The 21,467-nt window shown below is 45.6% G+C and overlaps 1 protein-coding gene across 4 annotated transcripts in view; it reads left to right on the top strand.

Annotated features, from left to right (window-relative positions):
* LOC137366505 (equilibrative nucleoside transporter 1-like) overlaps positions 1-21,467 on the top strand; it is a 352,530-nt gene that overhangs the window by 133,769 nt on the left and 197,294 nt on the right. For all 4 annotated transcript variants that reach the window (XM_068028318.1, XM_068028303.1, XM_068028319.1 and 1 more), the window contains 3 exons: positions 1,120-1,201; positions 2,789-2,979; positions 3,741-3,880. In XM_068028318.1, coding sequence (XP_067884419.1) covers positions 1,120-1,201; positions 2,789-2,979; positions 3,741-3,880 — 413 coding nt within the window. The remainder of the gene's footprint in view (positions 1-1,119; positions 1,202-2,788; positions 2,980-3,740; positions 3,881-21,467) is intronic.

Raw genomic sequence — 21,467 nt, 5'->3', positions numbered from 1 at the left:
ACTCCAATTGGCAGGATGTGACTAGTGGTGTCCCGCAGGGATCTGTGTTGGGGCCTCAATTATTCACATATTCATTAACAACTTGGATGATGGCATAGTCAGTCATATATCCAAATTTGCTGATATACAAAGTTAGGTGACATTGTAGACAGTCTAGATGATAGCATAAAATTGAAAAGTGTTATGGACAGACTAGGTGAATGGGCAAAACTGTGGCAGAGGGATTTTAATACAGGCAAGTGTGAGGTTATCCATTTTGGATCAAAAAAGGATAGAACAGGGTACTTTCTAAATGGGAAGAGGTTAAATACAGTGGATGTCCAAAGAGACTTGGAGGAACAGGTACATAGATCTTTAAAATGCCACGAGCAAGTGCAGAAAACAATCAAAAAGACTAATGGAATGCTAGCCTTTATATCTAGAGGACTGGAGTATAAAGACACAGAGGTTATGCTGCAGCTGTACAAAACCCTGGTTAGATCCCACTTGGAGTACAGTGAGCAGTTCTGGGAACCACACCTTAGGAAGGATATATTGACCTTGGAGGGAGTGCAACGTAGGTTTACAAGAATGATACCTGGACTACAGGGGTTAAGTTACGAGGAGAGATTACACATATTAGGCCTGTTTTCACTAGAATTTAGACGGTTAAGGGGTGATCTGATTGAAGTCTTCAAGATATTAACAGGAAAAGACAGGCTAGATAAAGATAAACTATTTCCACTGGTTGGAGATTCTAAAACTAGGAGGCATAGTCTAAAAATTAGGACCAAACCATTCAGGAGAGATGTTAGGAAGCACTTCTTCACGCAAAGGGTGGTAGAGGTTTGGAACTCGCTACCACAAACAGCAGTTGAAACTAGAACAGTTGTTAATTTTAAATCTGAGATAGATAGATTTTTGTTAAGCAAAGATATTAAGGGATATGGGCCAAAGGCAGGTGTATGGACTAAGGCTGCAGATCAGTCATGATCTCATTGAATGGCGGGACAGGCTCGAGGGGCTGAATGGCCTACTCCTGTTCCTATCTTCCGGTATTCCTATGAAATGGGTTAAAGAGCGTTCTTCATGAGGGTCAGTGTTATCCCAGCTGTTAACGCTTGTTCCTCCCTTTTACAGATTCAAAGCAGTGTGGATAATATTCCTAATGCTGGGTCTCGGGACGTTGCTGCCCTGGAATTTCTTCCTGACAGCGATTGGGGTATGAAGCCCAGCTCAACCGGAGCTCCATTTCCAGCTTTCCTCTCCATCGACCTCCTCTTAACCCATCCGGGACCTGATTTTTCCAGCATCTAACACCTAACCCTAATGCTTCACCCCTAACCCACAGCCCCTAACCCTAACCCTTAACCCTAACCCTTAACCCTAACGCCTAACCCCCTAACTCCAAACCCCTAACCCATAACCCCTAACCCTTAAAACCTAACCCCTAAACCCTAACCCTTAACCTTAACCCTAACCCTTAACCACAACCCCTAACCTCTAACTCTAACCCTAATGTCTAACCTCTAACCCCTAAACCCTAACCCTAACCCTAACCCTAACCCTAACCCTAACCCTAACCCTCTAACCCCAAAACCCTAACCCTTAACACCTAAACCTTAACCCCAAACCCCTAATCCTAACACCTAACCCCAAACACCTAACCCATAACCCTTAACCACAAACCCTTAACCCCTAGGCATAACCTTTAACCCATAACCTTTAACCCATAGCCTTAACCCTCCTCTTAACCCATAGCCTTAACCCTCCTCTTAATGGACCTGATTCTTCCAGCATCTAATCACTAACCCCTAACACCTAACCTTAACCCTAACGGGATTCTTCCAACATCTAATCCCTAATCCCAAACCCAAACCCCTAACCCTAACCCCTACCCCTAACCCATAACCCATAACCCCTAACCCTTAACCCTAACCCCTAAACCCTAACCCTTAACCTTGACCCTTAACCCTAACCCTTAACCCCAACCCCTAACCTCTAACTCTAACCCTAATGTCTAACCTCTAACCCCAAAACCCTAACCCTTAACACCTAACACTAACCCTTAACCCCAACCCTTAACTCCTAAACCTTAACCCCAAACCCCTAACCCTAACCCCTAACCCTAACCCCTAACCCTAACGTGATTCTTCCAGCATCTAATTTCTAACCGCTAACCCTAACCCCAACCCTAACCCCTAACCCTAACCCTAACCCCAACCCTAACCCCTAACCTTAACCCCTAAACCAAACCCTAACCCTAACCCCTAACCCAAACCCTACCCTAACCCTAACCCCTAAACCCTAACCCCTAACCCCTAAACCTAACCCCTAACCCCTAAACCTAACCCTAACCCTTAACCACTAACCCCTAACATAACCAGAACCCTAACCCTAACCACAACTCTAACCCCTGAATCCTAAGCGTAACCCTTAAAACCTAACCCTTACCCAAACCCTAAGCCATCACCCCTAACCCTAACACTCAACCTAAGCCTGACTCAAATGCAGCATCTAACCCTGAACCACTAACCCCTAATGCTAATGCAGCATCTTATTCCAAACCCATAACCCCTAACCCTAATGCAATAGCTAAGCCCTATCCCCTAATCCTAGGCTTAATACAGAATCTAACCCTAAACCCTAACTGTAACCCAAACCTCAATGCAGAATCTAATCCCTAACACATATTGATCGATCACACACTGACCCTAATCCAAACCCACATTGATCGTATCCTGTACTGACCCTTAACCTCTCTCCTATCTCTGATATCCACAGTAACTCACATTCTTTCCTCCTTTAGTACTTTAAGTTCAAATTGAGAGATGTGGATGTTGACATTGACAGTCTTCATGCCAACGGAACCTATGGATTAAATGGGACATTAGTCCCACAGGAAAACTACCTACAGGAAAAGCTTGGGAATGTTATGACACTCTGTGCAATGTTACCCATGCTGATCTTCAGCTGCCTCAACTCTATCCTTCTTGAACGGTAAGTTTTTTGTCCCATGGTTCTCTGAGTGAAGCAGGAGTGAATAGGCAGTGGGGTTTGTTCAGTTAGTCACAATAGCCTGTACTTATATCGTGCCTTAATCATAGTAAAATGGTACAAGGCTCTTCACAGAGGCATTAGCAAACAAAGTTTGACACTGAACCACATATTCAGACAGGTGATCAAAGAGGTAAGTTTTAAGGATCATCTTTAAGGAAGAACGTGAGGTGCAGAGTCGGAGAGGTTTGAGGAGGGAATTCCAGAGCTGAGGGCCCAGGCAGCCGAAGGCATGGACACCAATGGTGGAGCAATTAAAATTCAGGGATGCTCAAGAGGGCAGAATCGAAGGAGCACAGCGATCACGGAGGATGTTGGGGTTGGAGGAGATTACAGAGATTGGGAGGGGTGACACGATAGAGGGATTGGAAGCTGAGAATGAGGATTTAAAAATGGGGTTGTTGTTGTACTTGGAACTGGTGTAGGTCAGTGAACACAGGGTGATGTGTGAAAGGGACTTGGTGTACTTTACAATACAGGGGTAGAACTTGGGATGATATCAAGTTTATGGAGTGTGGAAGATGGGACACCAGCCAGGAATGTGATGGGGAAGCGGGAGCAGGGGGGAGGGGGGATTGCTCCTGTCTCTCAGCCTGTGCTTGGCACTGGGTATTGATGTGGTGACTGTATTTTGATGTGAGAGAGCTGATTGGGACAATGGGTGTAAATTGTAAAGTAAGGTTCTCCTCTCTCCCTGAACTCAGGATCCCACAAGTGGTCCGGATCAGTGGATGTCTCGGCGCTATCTTCGTCCTCTTCCTACTCACATCCATCCTGGTGAAAGTCTCCATGGAGCCCACTATCTTCTTCACTATCACCATGCTGACCATTATCCTCATCAACAGTATGTCAACACAGGCAGAGAGTGTGCGCTTGGGTGACAGTGAGTGTGTGAGAGTGAGTGTGTGTGAGAGTGAGTGTGTGTGAGAGTGAGTGTGTGTGAGAGTGAGAGTGTGTGAGAGTGAGTGTGTGTGAGAGTGAGTGTGTGTGAGAGTGAGAGTGTGTGAGAGTGAGAGTGTGTGAGAGTGAGTGTGTGTGAGAGTGAGTGTGTGTGAGAGTGAGTGTGTGTGAGAGTTTGTGAGAGTGAGAGTGTGAACGTGAGGGTGTGTGAGAGTGAGTGAGCGTGTGAGAGTGAGTGTGTGTGAGAGTGAGATCTGTGAGAGTGAGTGAGTGTGTGAGAGTGAGCTCTGTGAGAGTGAGTGTGTGAGAGGGAGTGTGTGTGAGAGTGAGCATGTGTGAGAGTGAGATCTGTGAGAGTGAGTGAGTGTGTGTGAGAGTGAGATCTGTGAGAGTGAGTGAGTGTGTGTGAGAGTGAGCATGTGTGAGAGTGAGTGTGTGTGAGAGTGAGATCTGTGAGAGAGAGTGAGTGTGTGTGAGAGTGAGATCTGTGAGAGAGAGTGAGTGTGTGTGAGAGTGAGCATGTGTGAGAGTGAGATCTGTGAGAGTGAGTGAGTGTGTGTGAGAGTGAGATCTGTGAGAGTGAGTGAGTGTGTGTGAGAGTGACCATGTGTGAGAGTGAGTGTGTGTGAGAGTGAGATCTGTGAGAGAGAGTGAGTGTGTGTGAGAGTGAGCATGTGTGAGAGTGAGTGTGTGTGAGACTGAGATCTGTGAGAGAGAGTGAGTGTGTGTGAGAGTGAGCGTGTGTGAGAGTGAGTGTGTGTGAGAGTGAGTGTGTGTGAGAGTGAGTGTGTGTGAGAGTGAGATCTGTGAGAGTGAGTGAGTGTGTGTTAGAGTGAGCATGTATGAGAGTGAGTGTGTGTGAGAGTGAGATCTGTGAGAGTGAGTGAGTCTGTGTGAGAGTGAGCATGTGTGAGAGTGAGTGTGTGTGAGAGTGAGTGTGTGTGAGAGTGAATGTATGAGTGTGTGAGAGAGTGTGTGAGAGTGAGTGTGTGAGAGAGTGAATGTGTGTGAGAGTGAGCATGTGTGAGAGTGAGTCTGGGTGAGAGTGAATGTGTGAGTGTGTGTGAGAGTGAGTGTGTGTGAGAGTGAGATCTGTGAGAGTGAGATCTGTGAGAGTGAGTGTGTGTGAGAGTGTGTGAGAGTGAGTGTGTGTGAGAGTGAGCATGTGTGAGAGTGAGTCTGGGTGAGAGTGTGTGAGAGTGAGTGTGTGTGAGAGTGAGTGTGTGTGAGAGTGTGTGAGAGTGAGTGTGTGTGAGAGTGAGCATGTGTGAGAGTGAGTCTGGGTGAGAGTGAATGTGTGAGTGTGTGTGAGAGTGAGATCTGTGAGAGTGAGATCTGTGAGAGTGAGTGTGTGTGAGAGTGAGCGTGTGTGAGAGTGAGTGTGTGTGAGAGTGAGTGTGTGTGAGAGTGAGCATGTGTGAGAGTGAGTCTGGGTGAGAGTGAATGTGCGAGTGTGTGTGAGAGTGAGTGTGTGTGAGAGTGAGATCTGTGAGAGTGAGATCTGTGAGAGTGAGTGTGTGTGTGTGAGAGTGAGCGTGTGTGAGAGTGAGTGTGTGTGAGAGTGAGTGTGTGTGAGAGTGAGAGTGTGTGAGAGTGAGTGTGTGTGATAGTGAGCATGTGTGAGAGTCAGCATGTGTGTGAGTGAGTCTGGGTGAGAGTGAATGTGTGAGAGTGTGTGAGAGTGTGTGAGAGTGAGCATGTAGGAGAGAGAGTGTGTGTGAGAGTGAGTGTGTGAGAGTGAGTGTGTTAGTGTCAGCGTGTTTGAGAGTGAGCATGTGTGAGAGTGAGTGCATGTGTGTGAGAGTGAGTGTGCGAGTGTGAGTGTGTGTGTGAGTGTGCATGAGTGTGTGTGAGAGAGTGTGTGAGAGTGAGCGTGTGAGAGTGAGTGTGCATGAGAGTGTGTGAGTGTGTGCAAGTGAGTGTGTGCGAGTGAGCGAATGAGCATGAGAGTGTGTGAGTGTGCGTGAGAGCTTTGTGGGTGTGTATTTGAGAGTGTGAGAGTGAGCATTTGTGAGAGTGAGACAGCGTAAGAGTAAGCGTGTGTGAGAGTGAGAAAGTGTAAAAGCGAGTGTGTGTTAGAGAGAGTGTGAGAGTTTGTGTGGGTGTGCATGTGAGAGTGTGTGAAAGAGAATGAGAGAGTGAGCGTTTGTGAGAGTGACAGTGTGTGAGAATGAGCGAGTGTGAGAGTCAGCATGTGTGAGAATCTGTGAGAGTTTTTGTGGGTGTGTATGTGAAAGTGAGTGAAAGAGAGTGAGCGTTTGTGAGAGTGAGAGTGTGTGTGAGGGAATGTGTGCGTGTGTGAGTGTGAGAATGTGTGTGTGTGAGAATCTGTGTGAGTGTGTGTCGGTGTGAGAATGTGAGTGTGAGAATGTGTGAGTGTGAGTGTGAGAATGTGTGTGAGTGTGTGTGAAAATGTGTGTGTGTGTGTGAGAATGTGTGTGAGTGTGATAATGCATGTGTGTGTGTCGGTGTGAGAATGTGTATGAGTGTGAGAATGTGTGTGTGTGTGTGTGTGAGTGTGAGAAGGTGTGTGTGAGTGTGAGAATGTGTGTGTGTGAAAATGTGTGTGAGTGTGTGTCGGTGTGAGAATGTGAGTGTGAGCATGTGTGAGTGTGAGTGTAATAATGTGTGTGTGAGAATGAGCGTGTGTGAGAGTCAGCATGTGTGAGAATGTGTGAGAGTTTTTGTGGGTGTGTATGTGAAAGTGAGCAAAAGAGAGTGAGCGTTTGTGAGAGTGAGAGTGTGTGTGAGAGAATGTGTGCGTATGTGAGTGTGAGAATGTGTGTGTGTGAGAATGTGTGTGTGTGTGTCGGTGTGAGAATGTGTGTGTGTGAGTGTGAAAAGGTGTGTGTGTAAGAATGTGTGTGAGTGTGAAAAGGTGTGTGTGTAAGAATGTGTGTGAGTGTGAGAAGGTGTGTGTGAGTGTGAGAAGGTGTGTGTGAGAGTGTGAGTGACAGAATGTGTGTGAGTGTGAGAATGTGTGGGTGAGTGTGTGTCGGTGTGAGAATGTGAGTGTGAGAATGTGTGAGTGTGAGAGTCAGCATGTGTGAGAATGTGTGAGAGTTTTTGTGGGTGTGTATGAGAAAGCGAGTGAAAGAGAGTGAGCGTTTGTGAGAGTGTGTGTTAGAGAATGTGTGTGTGTGTGTGAGAATGTGTGTGTGTGTGTGCGTGAATGTGTGTGTGTGTGAGTGTGAGAAGGTGTGTGTGAGTGTGAGAAGGTGTGTGAGTGTGAGTGACAGAATGTGTGTGAGTGTGAGAATGTATGTGTGTGTGTTAGTGTGTGAGTGTATGAGTGTGAGAATGTGTTGTGTGTGAGTGTGTGAGTGTGAGTGTGAGAATGTGTTGTGTGTGAGTGTATGTGTGTGAGTGTGAGAATGTGTGTGAGTGTATGTGTGTGAGTGTGAGAATGTGTGAGTGTAAGAATGTGAGTGAGTGTGAGAACGTATGTGTGTGTGTTAGTGTGTGAGTGTATGAGTGTGAGTGTGAGAATGTGTTGTGTGGGAGTGTGAGAATGTGTGAGCGTGAGTGTTTGCGTGAGAATGCGTGTATCTGTGAGTGTGTGTGTGTGTGAGTGTGAAAGTATGTGAGTATGTGAGTGTTCCGGTCACATGGTAAGATGTTTAACTCCCTGCCTGACCACAGCAAGTGTTTTGTTAATCGGGTTTAACCTCTTCGTGTTTTAGTTTTTCAAATAAACAGACAGCGACAGGTTTTCTTGTAGATTTTTAAAAACAGAAAACTGATCAATATGCCTTATCCCGAAATTGTCGCAGCTGCGTCCACTGTTGCAGGTGGTGATGTTCCGAAACATCTGCTGCCCTTGTCCTTCGAGGTGGTAGAGGTCGCGGGTTTGGACGGTGCTGTCTAAGGAGCCTTGGTGCGTTGCTGCAGTGCATCTTGTAGATGGTACACACTGCTGCCACTGTGCGTTGGTGGTGGAGGGAGTGAGTGTTTGTGGATGGGGTGCCAATCAAGCAGGCTGCTTTGTCCTGGATGGTGTCGAGCCTCTTGAGTGTTGTTGGAGCTGCACCCATCCAGGCAAGTGGAGAGTATTCTATCACACTCCTGACTTGTGCCTTGTAGATGGTGGACAGGCTTTGGGGAGTCAGGAGGTGAGTTACTCGCCGCAGGATTCCTAGCCTCTGACCTGCTCTTGTAGCCATGGTATTTATATGGCTACTCCAGTTCAGTTTCTGGTCAATGGTAACCCCTAGGATGTTGATAATAGGGGATTCAGCGATGGTAATGCTGTTGAATGTCATGGGGAGATGGTTAGATTCTCTCTTGTTGGAGATGGTCATTGCCTGGCACTTGTGTGGTGCGAATGTTACTTGCCACTTATCAGCCCAAGCCTGGATATTGTCCAGGTCTTGCTGCATTTCTACACAGACTGCTTCAGTATCTGAGGAGTCGCGAATGGTGCTGAACATTGTGCAATCATCAGCTAGTTATAGAAACATACAAAATAGGAACAGGAGTAGACCATTCGGCCCTTCGGGCCTGCTCCACCATTCAAAAAAGATCATGGCTGATCGTCTAATTCAGTACCCTGTTCCTGCTTTCTCCCCATATCCCTTGATCCCTTTGGTATTAAGAAATATATCGATCTCCTTCTTGAATATATTTAATGACTTGGCCTCCACTGCCTTCTGTGGTAGAGAATTCCACAGGTTCACCACCCTCTGAGTGAAGAAATTTCTCCTCATCTTGGTTCTAAATGACATACTCCGTATCCTGAGACTGTGACCCCTGGTTCTGGACTCTCCAACCATCGGGAACATCCTCCCTGCATCTAGCCTGTCTAGTCCTGTTAGAATTTTATAGGTTTCTATGAGATCCCCCCTCATTCTTCTAAACTCTAGTGAATATAGGCCGAGTCGACCCAATCTCTCCTCATAAGTCAATCCTGCCATCCCAGGAATCAGCCTAGTAAATCTTCTTTGCACTCCCTCCATGGCAAGAACATCCTTCCTCAGATAAGGAGACCAAAACTGCACACAATACTCCAGATGTGGTCTCACCAAGGCCCTGTAAAACTGCAGTAAGACATCCTTGCTCCAGTACTCAAATACTCTTGCAATGAAGGCTAACATACCATTCACCTTCCTAACTGCTTGCTGCACCTGAATGCTTGCTTTCAGCGATTGGTGTACAAAGACACCCAGGTCTCGTTGCATCTCCCCGTTTCCCAATCTATCACCATTTACATAATAATCTGCCTTTTTGTTTTTTCAACCAAAGTGGATAACCTCACATTTATCCACATTATACTGCATCTGCCATGCATTTGCCCACTCACCCAACTTGTCCAAATGACATTGGAACCGCTTTGCATCCTCCTCACAGCTCACATTCCTCCCCAGCTTTGTGTTGTCTGCAAACTTGTAAATGTTACATTTAGTTCCCTCACCCAAGTCATTAATATATATTGTGAATAGCTGGGGCCCAAGTACTGATCCCTGCGGTACCCCACTAGTCACTGCCTGCCACCCGGAAAAAGACCCATTTATTCTTGCTCTCTGCTTCCTGTCTGTCAACCAATTCTCAATCCATGCCAGTATATTACCCCCAATCCCATGTGCTTTAATTTTGCATACTAACCTCCTATGTGGTACCTTATCAAAAGCCTTCTGAAAATCCAAATACACCACATCCACTGGTTCTCCCTTATCTGTTCTACTAGTTACATCTTCAAAAAACTCCAGTAGATTTGTTAATCATGATTTCCCTTTCGTAAACCCATGCTGACTTTGTCCAATCCTATCACATCCTTTATAATAGACTCTAGCATTTTCCCCACGACTGATGGAAGGATAACTGGTTTGTAATTCCCTGTTTTTTCTCCCCTTCCTTTTTTAAATAGTGGGGTTACATTTGCCACCCTCCAATCTGTAGGAACTGCTCCAGAGTCCTTTAGTACTCTGGTATGTAGATTATCAGGCCCTGGGGATTTGTCAGCTTTTAACCCCATTAATTTCCCCCTAGCAGTATTTTTTTTACTAATACTGATTTCCTTCAGTTCCTCCCTCTCATTAGACCCTTGGTTCCTTAACATTTCTGGGAGGTTATTTGTGTCCTCCTTTGTGAAGACAGAACCAAAGTATGTGTTTAATTGTTCTGCCATTTCTTTGTTCCCCATTGTAATTTCCCCTGTTTCTGACTGTAAGGGACCTCCATTTGTCTTCACTAATCTTTTTCTCTTCACATATTTCGAGAAGCTTTTACAGTCAGTTTTTATGTTCCCCACAAGTTTACTCTCATACTCTATTTCCCCCCGCTTAATCAACCTCTTTGTCCTCCTTTGCTGAATTCTAAACCGTTCCCAATCCTCAGACCTGCTGCTTTTTCTGGCAATTTTATATGCTTCCTCTTTGGATCGAATACTATCCCTAATTTCTTTTGTAAGCCAAGGTTGAGCCACCTTTCCGGTTTTATTTTTGTGCCAGACAGGAATGAATAATTGTTGTAATTCACGCACACGTTCTTCAAATATTATCCATTGCCTATCCACTGTCAACCCTTTTAGTAAAGTTCCCCAATCTACCATAGCCAACTCGCACCTCATACCTTCGTAGTTTCCTTTATTTAGATTCAGGACCCTCGTTTCGAATTCAACTACTTCACTCTACATCTAAATGAAGAATTCTATCATGTTATGGTCGCTCCTCCCCAAGGGACCCCGCACAACAAGAATGTTAATTAATCCTTTCTCATTGCACAATACCCATTCTAGTATAGCCTGTTCTCTAGTTGGTTCCTCAACGTATTGGTCGAAAAAACCATCACGTACGCACTCCAGGAAATCCTCCTCCACAGTATTATTGCTAATTTGGTTTGACCAATCTATATGTAGATTAAAGTCACCCATGATTACAGTTGTACCTTTATTGCATGCATCTCTAATTTCCTGTTTAATGCCTTCCCTTACATCTCCACTACTGTTTGGGGGCCTATAGACAACCCCACCAACATTTTCTGCCCCTCGGTGTTTCTTACTTTCACCCATACAGATTCCACATCATGATTTTCTGAGCCAATATCCTTCCTCGCTATTGCATTGATTTCCTCCTTTACTAACAATGCTACCCCATCTCCTTTCCCTTTTTGCCTGTCCTTCCTAAATACTGAATACCCCTGAATGTTCAGTTCCCATCCTTGGTCACCCTGCAGCCATGTCTCCATAATCGCAACTGTATCATAACTGTTTATATCTATTTGCACTGTTAATTCATCCGCCTTATTGCGAATGCTCCACACATTAAGACTCAATGCCTTTAGACTTGTCTTTTTAACATTGTTAGTCATCTTAGTTTTATTTTGCACTGCGGCCCCACTTGTTTCTCACCCTTTTTTGCTCTGCCTTCTACTTTTGCTTCTTACCTTTCTCTCTTTCATTTCTATCCTTGTTTCCCTCTCTCTGTCTCCCTGCTCAGATTCCCATCCCCCTGCCATTCTAGTTTAAACCCTCCCCGACAGCACTAGCAAACCCCCCCCACCCTCCACGAGGAAATTGATCCCAGTCCTGCCCAGATGCAACCCGTCCAGCTTGTACTGGTGCCACCTTCCCCAGAACCGGTCCTAATGTCCCAGGCATCTGAATCCCTCCCCCCTACACCATTTCTCCAGCCACGTATTCATCTGATATATCCTGCTATTTCTGCTCTCACTAGCACCTGGCACTGGGAGTAATCCTGAGATTACTACCTTTGCGGTCCTACTTTTTAATTTAGTCCTAACTCCCTATATTCAGCTTGTAGGACCTCATCCCTTTTTTTACTTATGTCGTTGAATCCGATCTGTACCACAACAACTGGCTGCTCACCCTCCCCCCTCAGAATGCCCTGCAGCCACTCAGAGACATCCTTGACCCTAGCACCAGGGAGGCAACATACCATCCTGGAGTCTCTTTTGCGGCTGCAGAAACGCCTGTCTGTTCCCCTTACGATTGAATCCCCTGTCTCTATCGCCCTGCCACTCTTCTTCCTCCCCTCCTGTGCTGCAGAGCCACCCATGGTGCCATGAACTTGGCTTTTGCTGCTTTCCCCTGATCCATCTTCCCCAACAGTATCCAAAGCAGTATATCTGTTAGAGAGGGGAATGGCCACAGGGGACTTCTGCACTACCTGCCTTCCTCTACTCTGTCTGGTGGTCACCCATTCCCTTTCTGCCTGTGCAGCCATTACCTGCGGTGTGACCACCTCACTAAACGTGCTATCCACGACATCCTCAGCATCGCGGAAACTCCACAGTGAATCCACCCGCAGCTCCAGCTCCATAATGCAGGTAGCAAGTAGCTGCAGATGGATATACTTCCTGCACACATGGTCGTCAGGGACACTGGAAGCCTCCCTGATTTCCCACATAGCGCAGGAGGATCAGATCACGGGGCTGAGCTCGCCTGCCATCACCTACCCTTAGATTAAATAGTTACTTCCTTAATTAAAAAATACTAATTACGCTAGGGGTCCTCTTCTACTCCAAACAATCTAAAGTCCTGACCTTTACCTTTGAAGCTAATGGACTGCAGTGGTATAAATGGTAGAAAAAGTAGAAAAACACACCTGAACCTATTTACCAATCAGCTGCTTCCCTGTGCCCGCATCACTTATTGAATCCTGACGTCACTTGGAATTGCACTGCCTGAAGGTCCCAAAGGTATCCCTCTCCTCAGCCCCTCTCAGGTCTCGGCCTCACTGCCTCTGTTTGCGCCCTTTATCTCTCTCTCTCTCTCTCTCTCTCTCGCTCCGCCTCTCCTCAGCCCCTCTCGGGTCTCCTGGTAAGAGACATTCTGATCTCACCCCATGGTAATCGCACAATAACCCTCAGTCACACCTTCTTTGTTTTGGAAGGAGATATTTACTGGAATGTTTTTAGGACGGGCTGCAATTGACACCTTTGAAGATTTGTCCTATGTCTTTGTCAGTTTGAATGCACAAAGGCCAGTCTCTTTCCTTCAGTGGCCATTTTGGACCATTGTTCACTTCTGAAAAAAAATAAAGGTTCATGTTTAAAAGACAAAGTCAGTTTTTCATAACTCTTCCGAGTTAGTGCATAGTTTGTATCATCAGAGTTCCAGTGTGCGTGACAGTTAGTATAATTGTGTGTGAGTGCGTGTGTATGATGTAAGTGTGAGAGTTTGTTTGGGAATGTGTGTGTGAGAGTATAGCGGTGAAAGAGGGTGTCTGAGTGTATCTGAGTGTGTGTGTCACTTTGGGGTGAGTGTGTGTGAGTGTATGCCAGAGAGTCAGAGTCATAGAATCATTTACAGCACAGAAAGAGGCCATTTGGCCCATTGATTCCATGCTGGCTCTCCACAGAGCTATTCCGTCAGGCTCACTCCCTGCTTGATCCTCGTAGCCCTGCAAGTCACAGAATCACAGAATCATAGAATAATACAGTGTAGAAGAGGCCCTTCGGCCCATCGAGTCTGTACCGATGCATTAAAACACCTGACCTGTCTACCTAATCCCATTTGCCAACACTTGGCCCATAGCCTTGAATGTTATGACATGTCAAGTGCTCATCCAGGTACTTTTTAAGGGATGTGAGGCAACCCACCTCTGCCACCCTCCCAGGCAGGGCATTCCAGACCGTCACCACCCTCTGGGTAAAAAAGTTCTTCTTCAAATCCCCCTTAAACCTCCTGCCCCTCACCTTAAACTTGTGACCCCTCGTAACTGACCCTTCAACTAAGGGGAACAGCTGCTCCCTATCCACCCTGTCCATGCCCCTCATAATCTTGTACACCTCGATCAGGTCATCCCTCAGTCTTCTCTGCTCCAGTGAAAACAACCCAAGCCTATCCAACCTCTCTTCATAGCTTAAATGTTCCATCCCAGGCAACATCCTGGTGAATCGCCTCTGCACCCCCTCCAATGCAATCACATCCTTCCCAATAGTGTGGTGACCAGAATTGCACACAGTACTCCAGCTGTGGCCTTACCAAAGTTCTGTACAACTCCAACATGACCTCTCTGCTTTTGTAATCTATGCCTTGATTGATAAAGGCAAGTGTCCCATCTGCCTTTTTCACCACCCTATTAACCTGCCCTTCTGCCTTCAGAGATCTATGGACAAACACGCCAAGGTCCCTTTGTTCCTCGGAACTTCCCAGTGTCAGGCCATTCATTGAATACTTCCATGTCACATTACTCCTTCCAAAGTGTATCACCTCACACTTTTCAGGGTTAAATTCCATTTGCCACTTTTCTGCCCATTTAACCATCCCGTCTATATCTTCCTGTAACCTAAGACACTCCACCTCACTGTTAATCACTCGGCCAATCTTTGTGTCATCCGCGAACTTACTGATCCTACCCCCCACATAGTCATTTATGTTCTTTATATAAATAACAAACAATAGGGGACCCAGCACAGATCCCTGTGGTACGCCACTGGACACTGGCTTCCAGTCACTAAAACAGCCGTCTGTCATCACTCTCTGTCTCCGACAGCTAAGCCAATTTTGAATCCACCTTATCAAGTTACCTTGTATCCCATGTGCATTTGCTTTCTTGATAAGTCTCCCATGTGGAACCTTGTCAAAGGCTTTGCTGAAATCCATGTAAACTACATCAACTGCACTACCCTCATCTACACACCTGGTCACATGCTCAAAAAATGCAATCAAATTTGTTAGGCATGACCTCCCTCTGACAAAGCTATGCTGACTATTCCTAATCAAATTTTGCCTCTCCAAGTGGTGATAGATTCTCCCCTTCAGAATTTTCTCCAATAGTTTCACGACCACTGACGTGAGACTCACTGGTCTGTAGTTCCCTGGCTTATCTCTACAACCTTTCTTAAATAGTGGGACCACATTAGCTGTTCTCCAGTCCTCTGGCACCTCCCCCTGTGGCCAGAGAGGAATTAAAAATTTGGGTCAGAGCCCCTGCAATCTCCACCCTCACCTCCCACAGCATCCTGGGACACAAATCGTCTGGACCTGGAGATTTGTCCACTTTTAAACCTGCCAAAACCTCCAATACCTTGTCACTCCCTATGACAATTTGCTCAAGAACCTCACAGTCTCTCTCTCTGAGTTCCATATCTACATCCTCATTCTCTTGGGTGAAGACAGATGTGAAGTATTCATTCAACACCCTACCAATGTCCTCTGGCTCCACCCACAGATTTCCCCCTTGGTCCCTAATGGGTCCTACTCTTTCCCTGGTTATCCTCTTCCCATTGATATACTTATAGAATAAGTATATCAATATAATATATATCAATATAATATATCCAATATAATATATATATCAATATAATATATCCTTCAAATACCCATCCAATTTCCTCTTCAAATCATTAATCATCTTTTCTTCCACCACCCTCGTGGGCAGTGAGTTCCAGGTCATTACCTGGTCATTAGGAACATTCTAGCCAGGGTGAAAGGGGAATGTTCTGAAGAAGGGTCACTGACCCGAAACGTTAACTCTGCTTCTCTTTCCACAGATGCTGCCAGACCTGCTGAGTGGTTCCAGCATTTCTTGTTTTTATTCATTAAGTATATTAGCCTTGTCCTGCCCCTCTAAGCAGATATTACCCTCTCTGTCTCTAATAGGTCCACTCCACCTTTTACTACCCTCTTGCACACCGATAGATGATTTTTGGATTCCTTGCCTGCCATTCTAGTCTCATATTCTCTTTTTGCCAGTCTTATTTTCCTCTTCACCTCCCATCTCAACTTCTTGTATCTGGCCTGGTTTTCACTTTATGAGTTCATTTACCATGCACCATACACCCTCTTTTTTTGGTTCATCATAATCTCTATCTCCCTCGTCATCCAAGGAGCCCTGTTATTGGTTCCCCTACCTTTCACCCTTGCTAGAATGTTCCTAACCTGCACCTGAAGCATCTCTTCCTTAAAGATAACCCATTGTTCCGTTACAGCTCTTCCCATCAGCCTTTGGTTCCATTTTACCCTGGCTCGATCCCTTCTCATCGCGTTGCAATTAGCCCTCTTCCAATCTACACATTCTACCTTATTTTGTTTCTTGCTTTTCTGTATTACGAGTCTAACCCTTATGATACAGTGATCACTCTTACCCAAGTGCTCCCCGACAGACACTTGGTCCACTTGGTCCACCTCATTTCCCAGCAACAGATCCAGCAATGCCTCCTTTCTAGTTGGGCTGAGAACATACTGATCAAGGAAGTTCCCCTGAACACATTTCAGAAATTCCTCACCCTCCTTACCCTTTACTCCTAAATTATCCCAGTTCAACAGACTGATTCCTGGGATGGTGGGATTGTCCAATGAGGAGAGATTGAGGAGAATGAGGGGTGAAGCATACACAATTCATTCAGGGCTCGCTAGGGTTGATGCAGGAAGGATGTTTCCCCTGGCTGGGGGGTGGTCAAGAACCAGGGGACACAGTCTCAGAACAAGAGGTAGACCATTAGGACTGAGGTGAGGAGGAATATCTTGACTCGGAGGGTGGTATATCTTTGAACTCTTGTGGAGGCTCAGTCATTGAGAATATTCAAGACAGAGAGCGATAGGTTTCTACATATCAAAGATATCAAGGGATATGGGGATAGTGCAGGAATTGGTGTTGAGAGCAATGATCAGCCATGATATCATTGAATGGCGGAGCAGGCTCAAGGGGCTGAATGGCCTACTCCTGCTCCTATTTCCTATGTTCTAATTGATCTTTGGATGATTGAGGTCTCCTAATATCACCACTCGATAGTTCTTGCACATCTCTGTGATTTCTCTGCAGATTTGCCAATCGAATACCCCCAATAGTGTGATCATACTCTTCTTGCTTCTCAATTCAAACCAAATGGATGTTGTCCTTGTTCCCTCAAGGACACTCTCCCTTTCCAACGCTGTAATGGCTTCTCTAATCAGTACTGCCATCCCATCTCCCTTTATTTGTTCCATCTGATATCCACGTGATATCAAGAAACGACTGAAGGCACTGGATACTGCAAAAGCTATGGGCCCTGACAATATTCCGGCAATAGTACTGAAGACCTGTGCTCCAGAACTTGCCGCGCCCCTAGCCAAGCTGTTCCAGTACAGCTACAACACTGGCATCTACCCGACAATGTGGAAAATTGCCCAGGTATGTCCTGTACACAAAAGGCAGGACAAATCCAACCCGGCCAATTACCGCCCCATCAGTCTACTCTCAATCATCAGTAAAGTGATGGAAGGTGTTATCAACAGTGCCATCAAGCAGCACTTGCTTAGCAACAACCTGCTCAGTGATGCTCAGTTTGGGTTCCGCCAGGGCCACTCAGCTCCTGACCTCATTACAGCCTTGGTTCAAACATGGACAAAAGAGCTGAACTCAAGAGGTCAGGTGAGAGTGACTGCCCTTGACATCAAGGCAGCATTTGACCGAGTATGGTATTAAGGAGCCCTGAGCAAAACTGAGGTCAATGGGAATCAGGGGGGAAAACCCTCCACTGGCTGGAGTCATACCAAGCGCAAAGGAAGATGGTTGTAGTTGTTGGAGGTCAATCATCTGAGCTCCAGGACATCACTGCAGGAGTTCCTCAGGGTAGTGTCCTAGGCCCAACCATCTACAGCTGCTTCATCAATGACCTTCCTTCAATCATAAGGTCAGAAGTGGGGATGTTCGCTGATGATTGCACAATGTTCAGCACCATTCGCAACTCCTCAGATACTGAAGCAGTCCGTGTGGAAATGCAGCAAGACCTGGACAATATCCAGGCTTGGGCTGATAAGTGGCAAGTAACATTCGCGCCACACAAGTGCCAGGCAATGACCATCTCCAACAAGAGAGAATCTAACAATCTCCCCTTGACATTCAACGGCATTACCATCGCTGAATCTCCCACTATCAATATCCTGGGGGCTACCATTGACCGAAAACTGAACTGGAGTAGCCATATAAATACCGTGGCTACAAGAGCAGGTCAGAGGCTAGGAATCCTGAGGCGGGTAACTCACCTCCTGACTCCCCAAAGCCTGTCCACCATCTACAAGGCACAAGTCAGGAGTGTGATGGAATACTCTCCACTTGCCCGGATGGGTGCAGCTCCAACAACACTCAAGAAGCTCGACACCATCCAGGACAAAGCAGCCCGCTTGATTGGCACCCCATCCACAAACACTCACTCCCTCCACCACCGACGCACAGTGTCAGCAGTGTGTACCATCTACAAGATGCACTGCAGCAATGCACCAAGGCTCCTTAGACAGCACCTTCCAAACCCGCGACCTCTACCAACTAGAAGGACAAGGGCAGCAAATACATGGGAACACCACCACCTGCAAGTTCCCCTCCAAGTCACACACCATCCTGACTTGGAACTATATCACCGTTCCTTCACTGTCACTGGGTCAAAATCCTGGAACTCCCTTCCTAACAGCACTGTGGGTGTACTTACCCCACATGGACTGCAGTGGTTCAAGAAGGCAGCTCACCACCACCTTCTCAAGGGCAATTAGGGATGGGCAATAAATGCTGGCCTAGCCAGTGACACCCACATCCCGTGAATGAATTTTAAAAAATCTCTCTTCTGAACACTTTATATCCTTGAATATTAAGCACCCAGTCCTCACCATTTTTAAGCCACATTTCCATTATTGCCACTATATCATATTCTCACACTGCTATTTATTCTTGTAGCTCACCCTCAACCTTATTCATTGCTTTGTGTGTTTACACACGAGCATTGTAAACCTGTCTGTGTATTCCTCATAGTCCTTCTCAGTCTGTTCCTATCGAATATGGAACTACTTCCTCCTCTCGTACTATCCAACACACTCACATTATGCACTTTATTCCACTTTTCTACTTCTATATGCTGGTTCCCATCCCCCTGCCAATTCAGTTTAAACCCTCCCCAACCACACTATTGAACCTTCCCGCCAGAACATTGGTCCCAGTCCTGTTGAGGTGCTACCCATTCCTTTTGAGTAGGTGTCTCCTGCCCCAAGAATCTGAAGCTCTCCCTCCTGCATCATGCTTCAAGCCACACATTGGTCCTCCCTATCTTCCTATTTCTACTCTCCCTAGCACATGGCACTGAGAGTAATCCAGCGATTACTACCCTCATGGTCCTACTCTTTAACCTCCTCTCTAACTCCTGGAAATCTGACCTCAATACCAACCCTTGCTATGTCATTGGTACCAACATGTACCACAACTTCTGTCTCACTCCCTTCCCCCTGCAGAATATCCTGCATCCTCTCCGTGATGTCCTTTACCCTGTCACTAGGGAGGCAACACACCATGCAGGACTCACGATGACGGTTACAGAAATGCCTGTCTGTCCCTCTCACTATGGAATCTCCTATAACAACTGCGTTTCTGCACTTTGCTGCTCTCTCCTGCACAGTCCCTGCCCATTGGTGCTGTGGTCTGAATCGCACTCCTTCAAAGTGGCATCACTCCTAGCATTCTCCAAAGCTGAGTACCTGTGTGAGAGTGGCACACACCCCGAAGACTCCTGCACTTCCTTCCTCTTCCTACTCTTCCAGATGGCCACTAACCTACTGTCATGAACTCTTACTGCCTGTGGGGTGACCACCTCCTGGAATGTCTGTGAGTTTGAATTTGCGTGAGGGTGTGTCTGTGAGTGTGACAATGTGTGTGATAGTGTGTAAGAGTGTGCGTGTACGTGGATGTTAACTTGCATGCTTGGAGTGTTTGTGAAAGCGTGTATGAATGTGTTGTGAGTATGAGTGTGTATGTGATTGTGAGACTGCGTGAGTACAAGTCTGAATGTTGTCCAGGTCTTTGCGACATCGGGACATGGACTGCTTCAGTGTCAGAGGAGTCCTGAATGATACTAAATATCAGGCAATCATCAGCGAACATCCCGCTTCTGACCTTATAATGGATGGAAGGCCACTAATGAATCAGCAGAAGATGATTAGGCTTAGGACTCTACCCTGTGTGAGTGTGTGACCGAGTGAGAGTGTCTGAGGGTGAAAGAGTGTGGGCGGGAGTCTGTGTGAGTGTGTATGCAAGAGAGTCTGTGCATGAGTGTGAGAGTGTGTGAGTTAGTGTGAATGAGTATGAGAGAGTGTGTGTGACAGTGAGTGTGAATGAGCGTGTGAATGTGCATGTGGGTTTGTGTGACTCGGTGTGTTTATATGAGTGTGTGTGTTTGTGTTTGTGTGTGAGCCTGTACATGAATGTATGAGTTTAAGCGCATGTTTGTGTCTCTGTGTGTGTTTATATTCTGTACATATATGGGGGTGTGAGTTTGTGTCTCTCTGTGTTTATATATTCTGTATATATATGGGGGTGCGAGTTTGTGTCTCTGTGTGTTTATATATTCTGTATATATATGGGGGTGTGAGTTTGTGTCTCTGTGTGTGTTTATATATTCTGTATATATATGGGGGTGTGAGTTTGTGTCTCTGTGTGTTTATATATTCTGTATATATATGGGGGTGTGAGTTTGTCTCTCTGTGTGTTTATATTCTGTATATATATGGGGGTGTGAGTTTGTGTCTCTGTGTGTTTATATATTCTGTATATATATGGGGGTGTGAGTTTGTGTCTCTGTGTGTTTATATATTCTGTATATATATGGGGGTGTGAGTTTGTGTCTCTGTGTGTGTTTATATATTCTGTATATATATGGGGGTGTGAGTTTGTGTCTCTGTGTGTTTATATTCTGTATATATATGGGGGTGTGAGTTTGTGTCTCTGTGTGTTTATATATTCTGTATATATATGGGGGTGTGAGTTTGTGTCTCTGTGTGTTTATATATTCTGTATATATATGGGGGTGTGAGTTTGTGTCTCTGTGTGTTTATATTCTGTATATATATGGGGGTGTGAGTTTGTGTCTCTGTGTGTTTATATATACTGTATATATATGGGGGTGTGAGTTTGTGTCTCTGTGTGTTTATATATTCTGTATATATATGGGGGTGTGAGTTTGTGTCTCTGTGTGTGTTTATATATTCTGTATATATATGGGGGTGTGAGTTTGTGTCTCTGTGTGTTTATATATTCTGTATATATATGGGGGTGTGAGTTTGTGTCTCTGTGTGTGTTTATATATTCTGTATATATATGGGGGTGTGAGTTTGTGTCTCTGTGTGTTTATATATTCTGTATATATATGGGGGTGTGAGTTTGTGTCTCTGTGTGTTTATATATTCTGTATATATATGGGGGTGTGAGTTTGTGTCTCTGTGTGTTTATATTCTGTATATATATGGGGGTGTGAGTTTGTGTCTCTGTGTGTGTTTATATTCTGTATATATATGGGGGTGTGAGTTTGTGTCTCTGTGTGTTTATATATTCTGTATATATATGGGGGTGTGAGTTTGTGTCTCTGTGTGTTTATATATTCTGTATATATATGGGGGTGTGAGTTTGTGTCTCTGTGTGTTTATATTCTGTATATATATGGGGGTGTGAGTTTGTGTCTCTGTGTGTGTTTATATATTCTGTATATATATGGGGGTGTGAGTTTGTGTCTCTGTGTGTTTATATATTCTGTATATATATGGGGGTGTGAGTTTGTGTCTCTGTGTGTGTTTATATTCTGTATATATATGGGGGTGTGAGTTTGTGTCTCTGTGT

This window comes from Heterodontus francisci, chromosome 3 (genome assembly GCF_036365525.1).
Source record: "Heterodontus francisci isolate sHetFra1 chromosome 3, sHetFra1.hap1, whole genome shotgun sequence".
Classification (NCBI taxonomy): domain Eukaryota; kingdom Metazoa; phylum Chordata; class Chondrichthyes; order Heterodontiformes; family Heterodontidae; genus Heterodontus; species Heterodontus francisci.
This window is presented reverse-complemented; position numbering and strand designations above follow the sequence as displayed.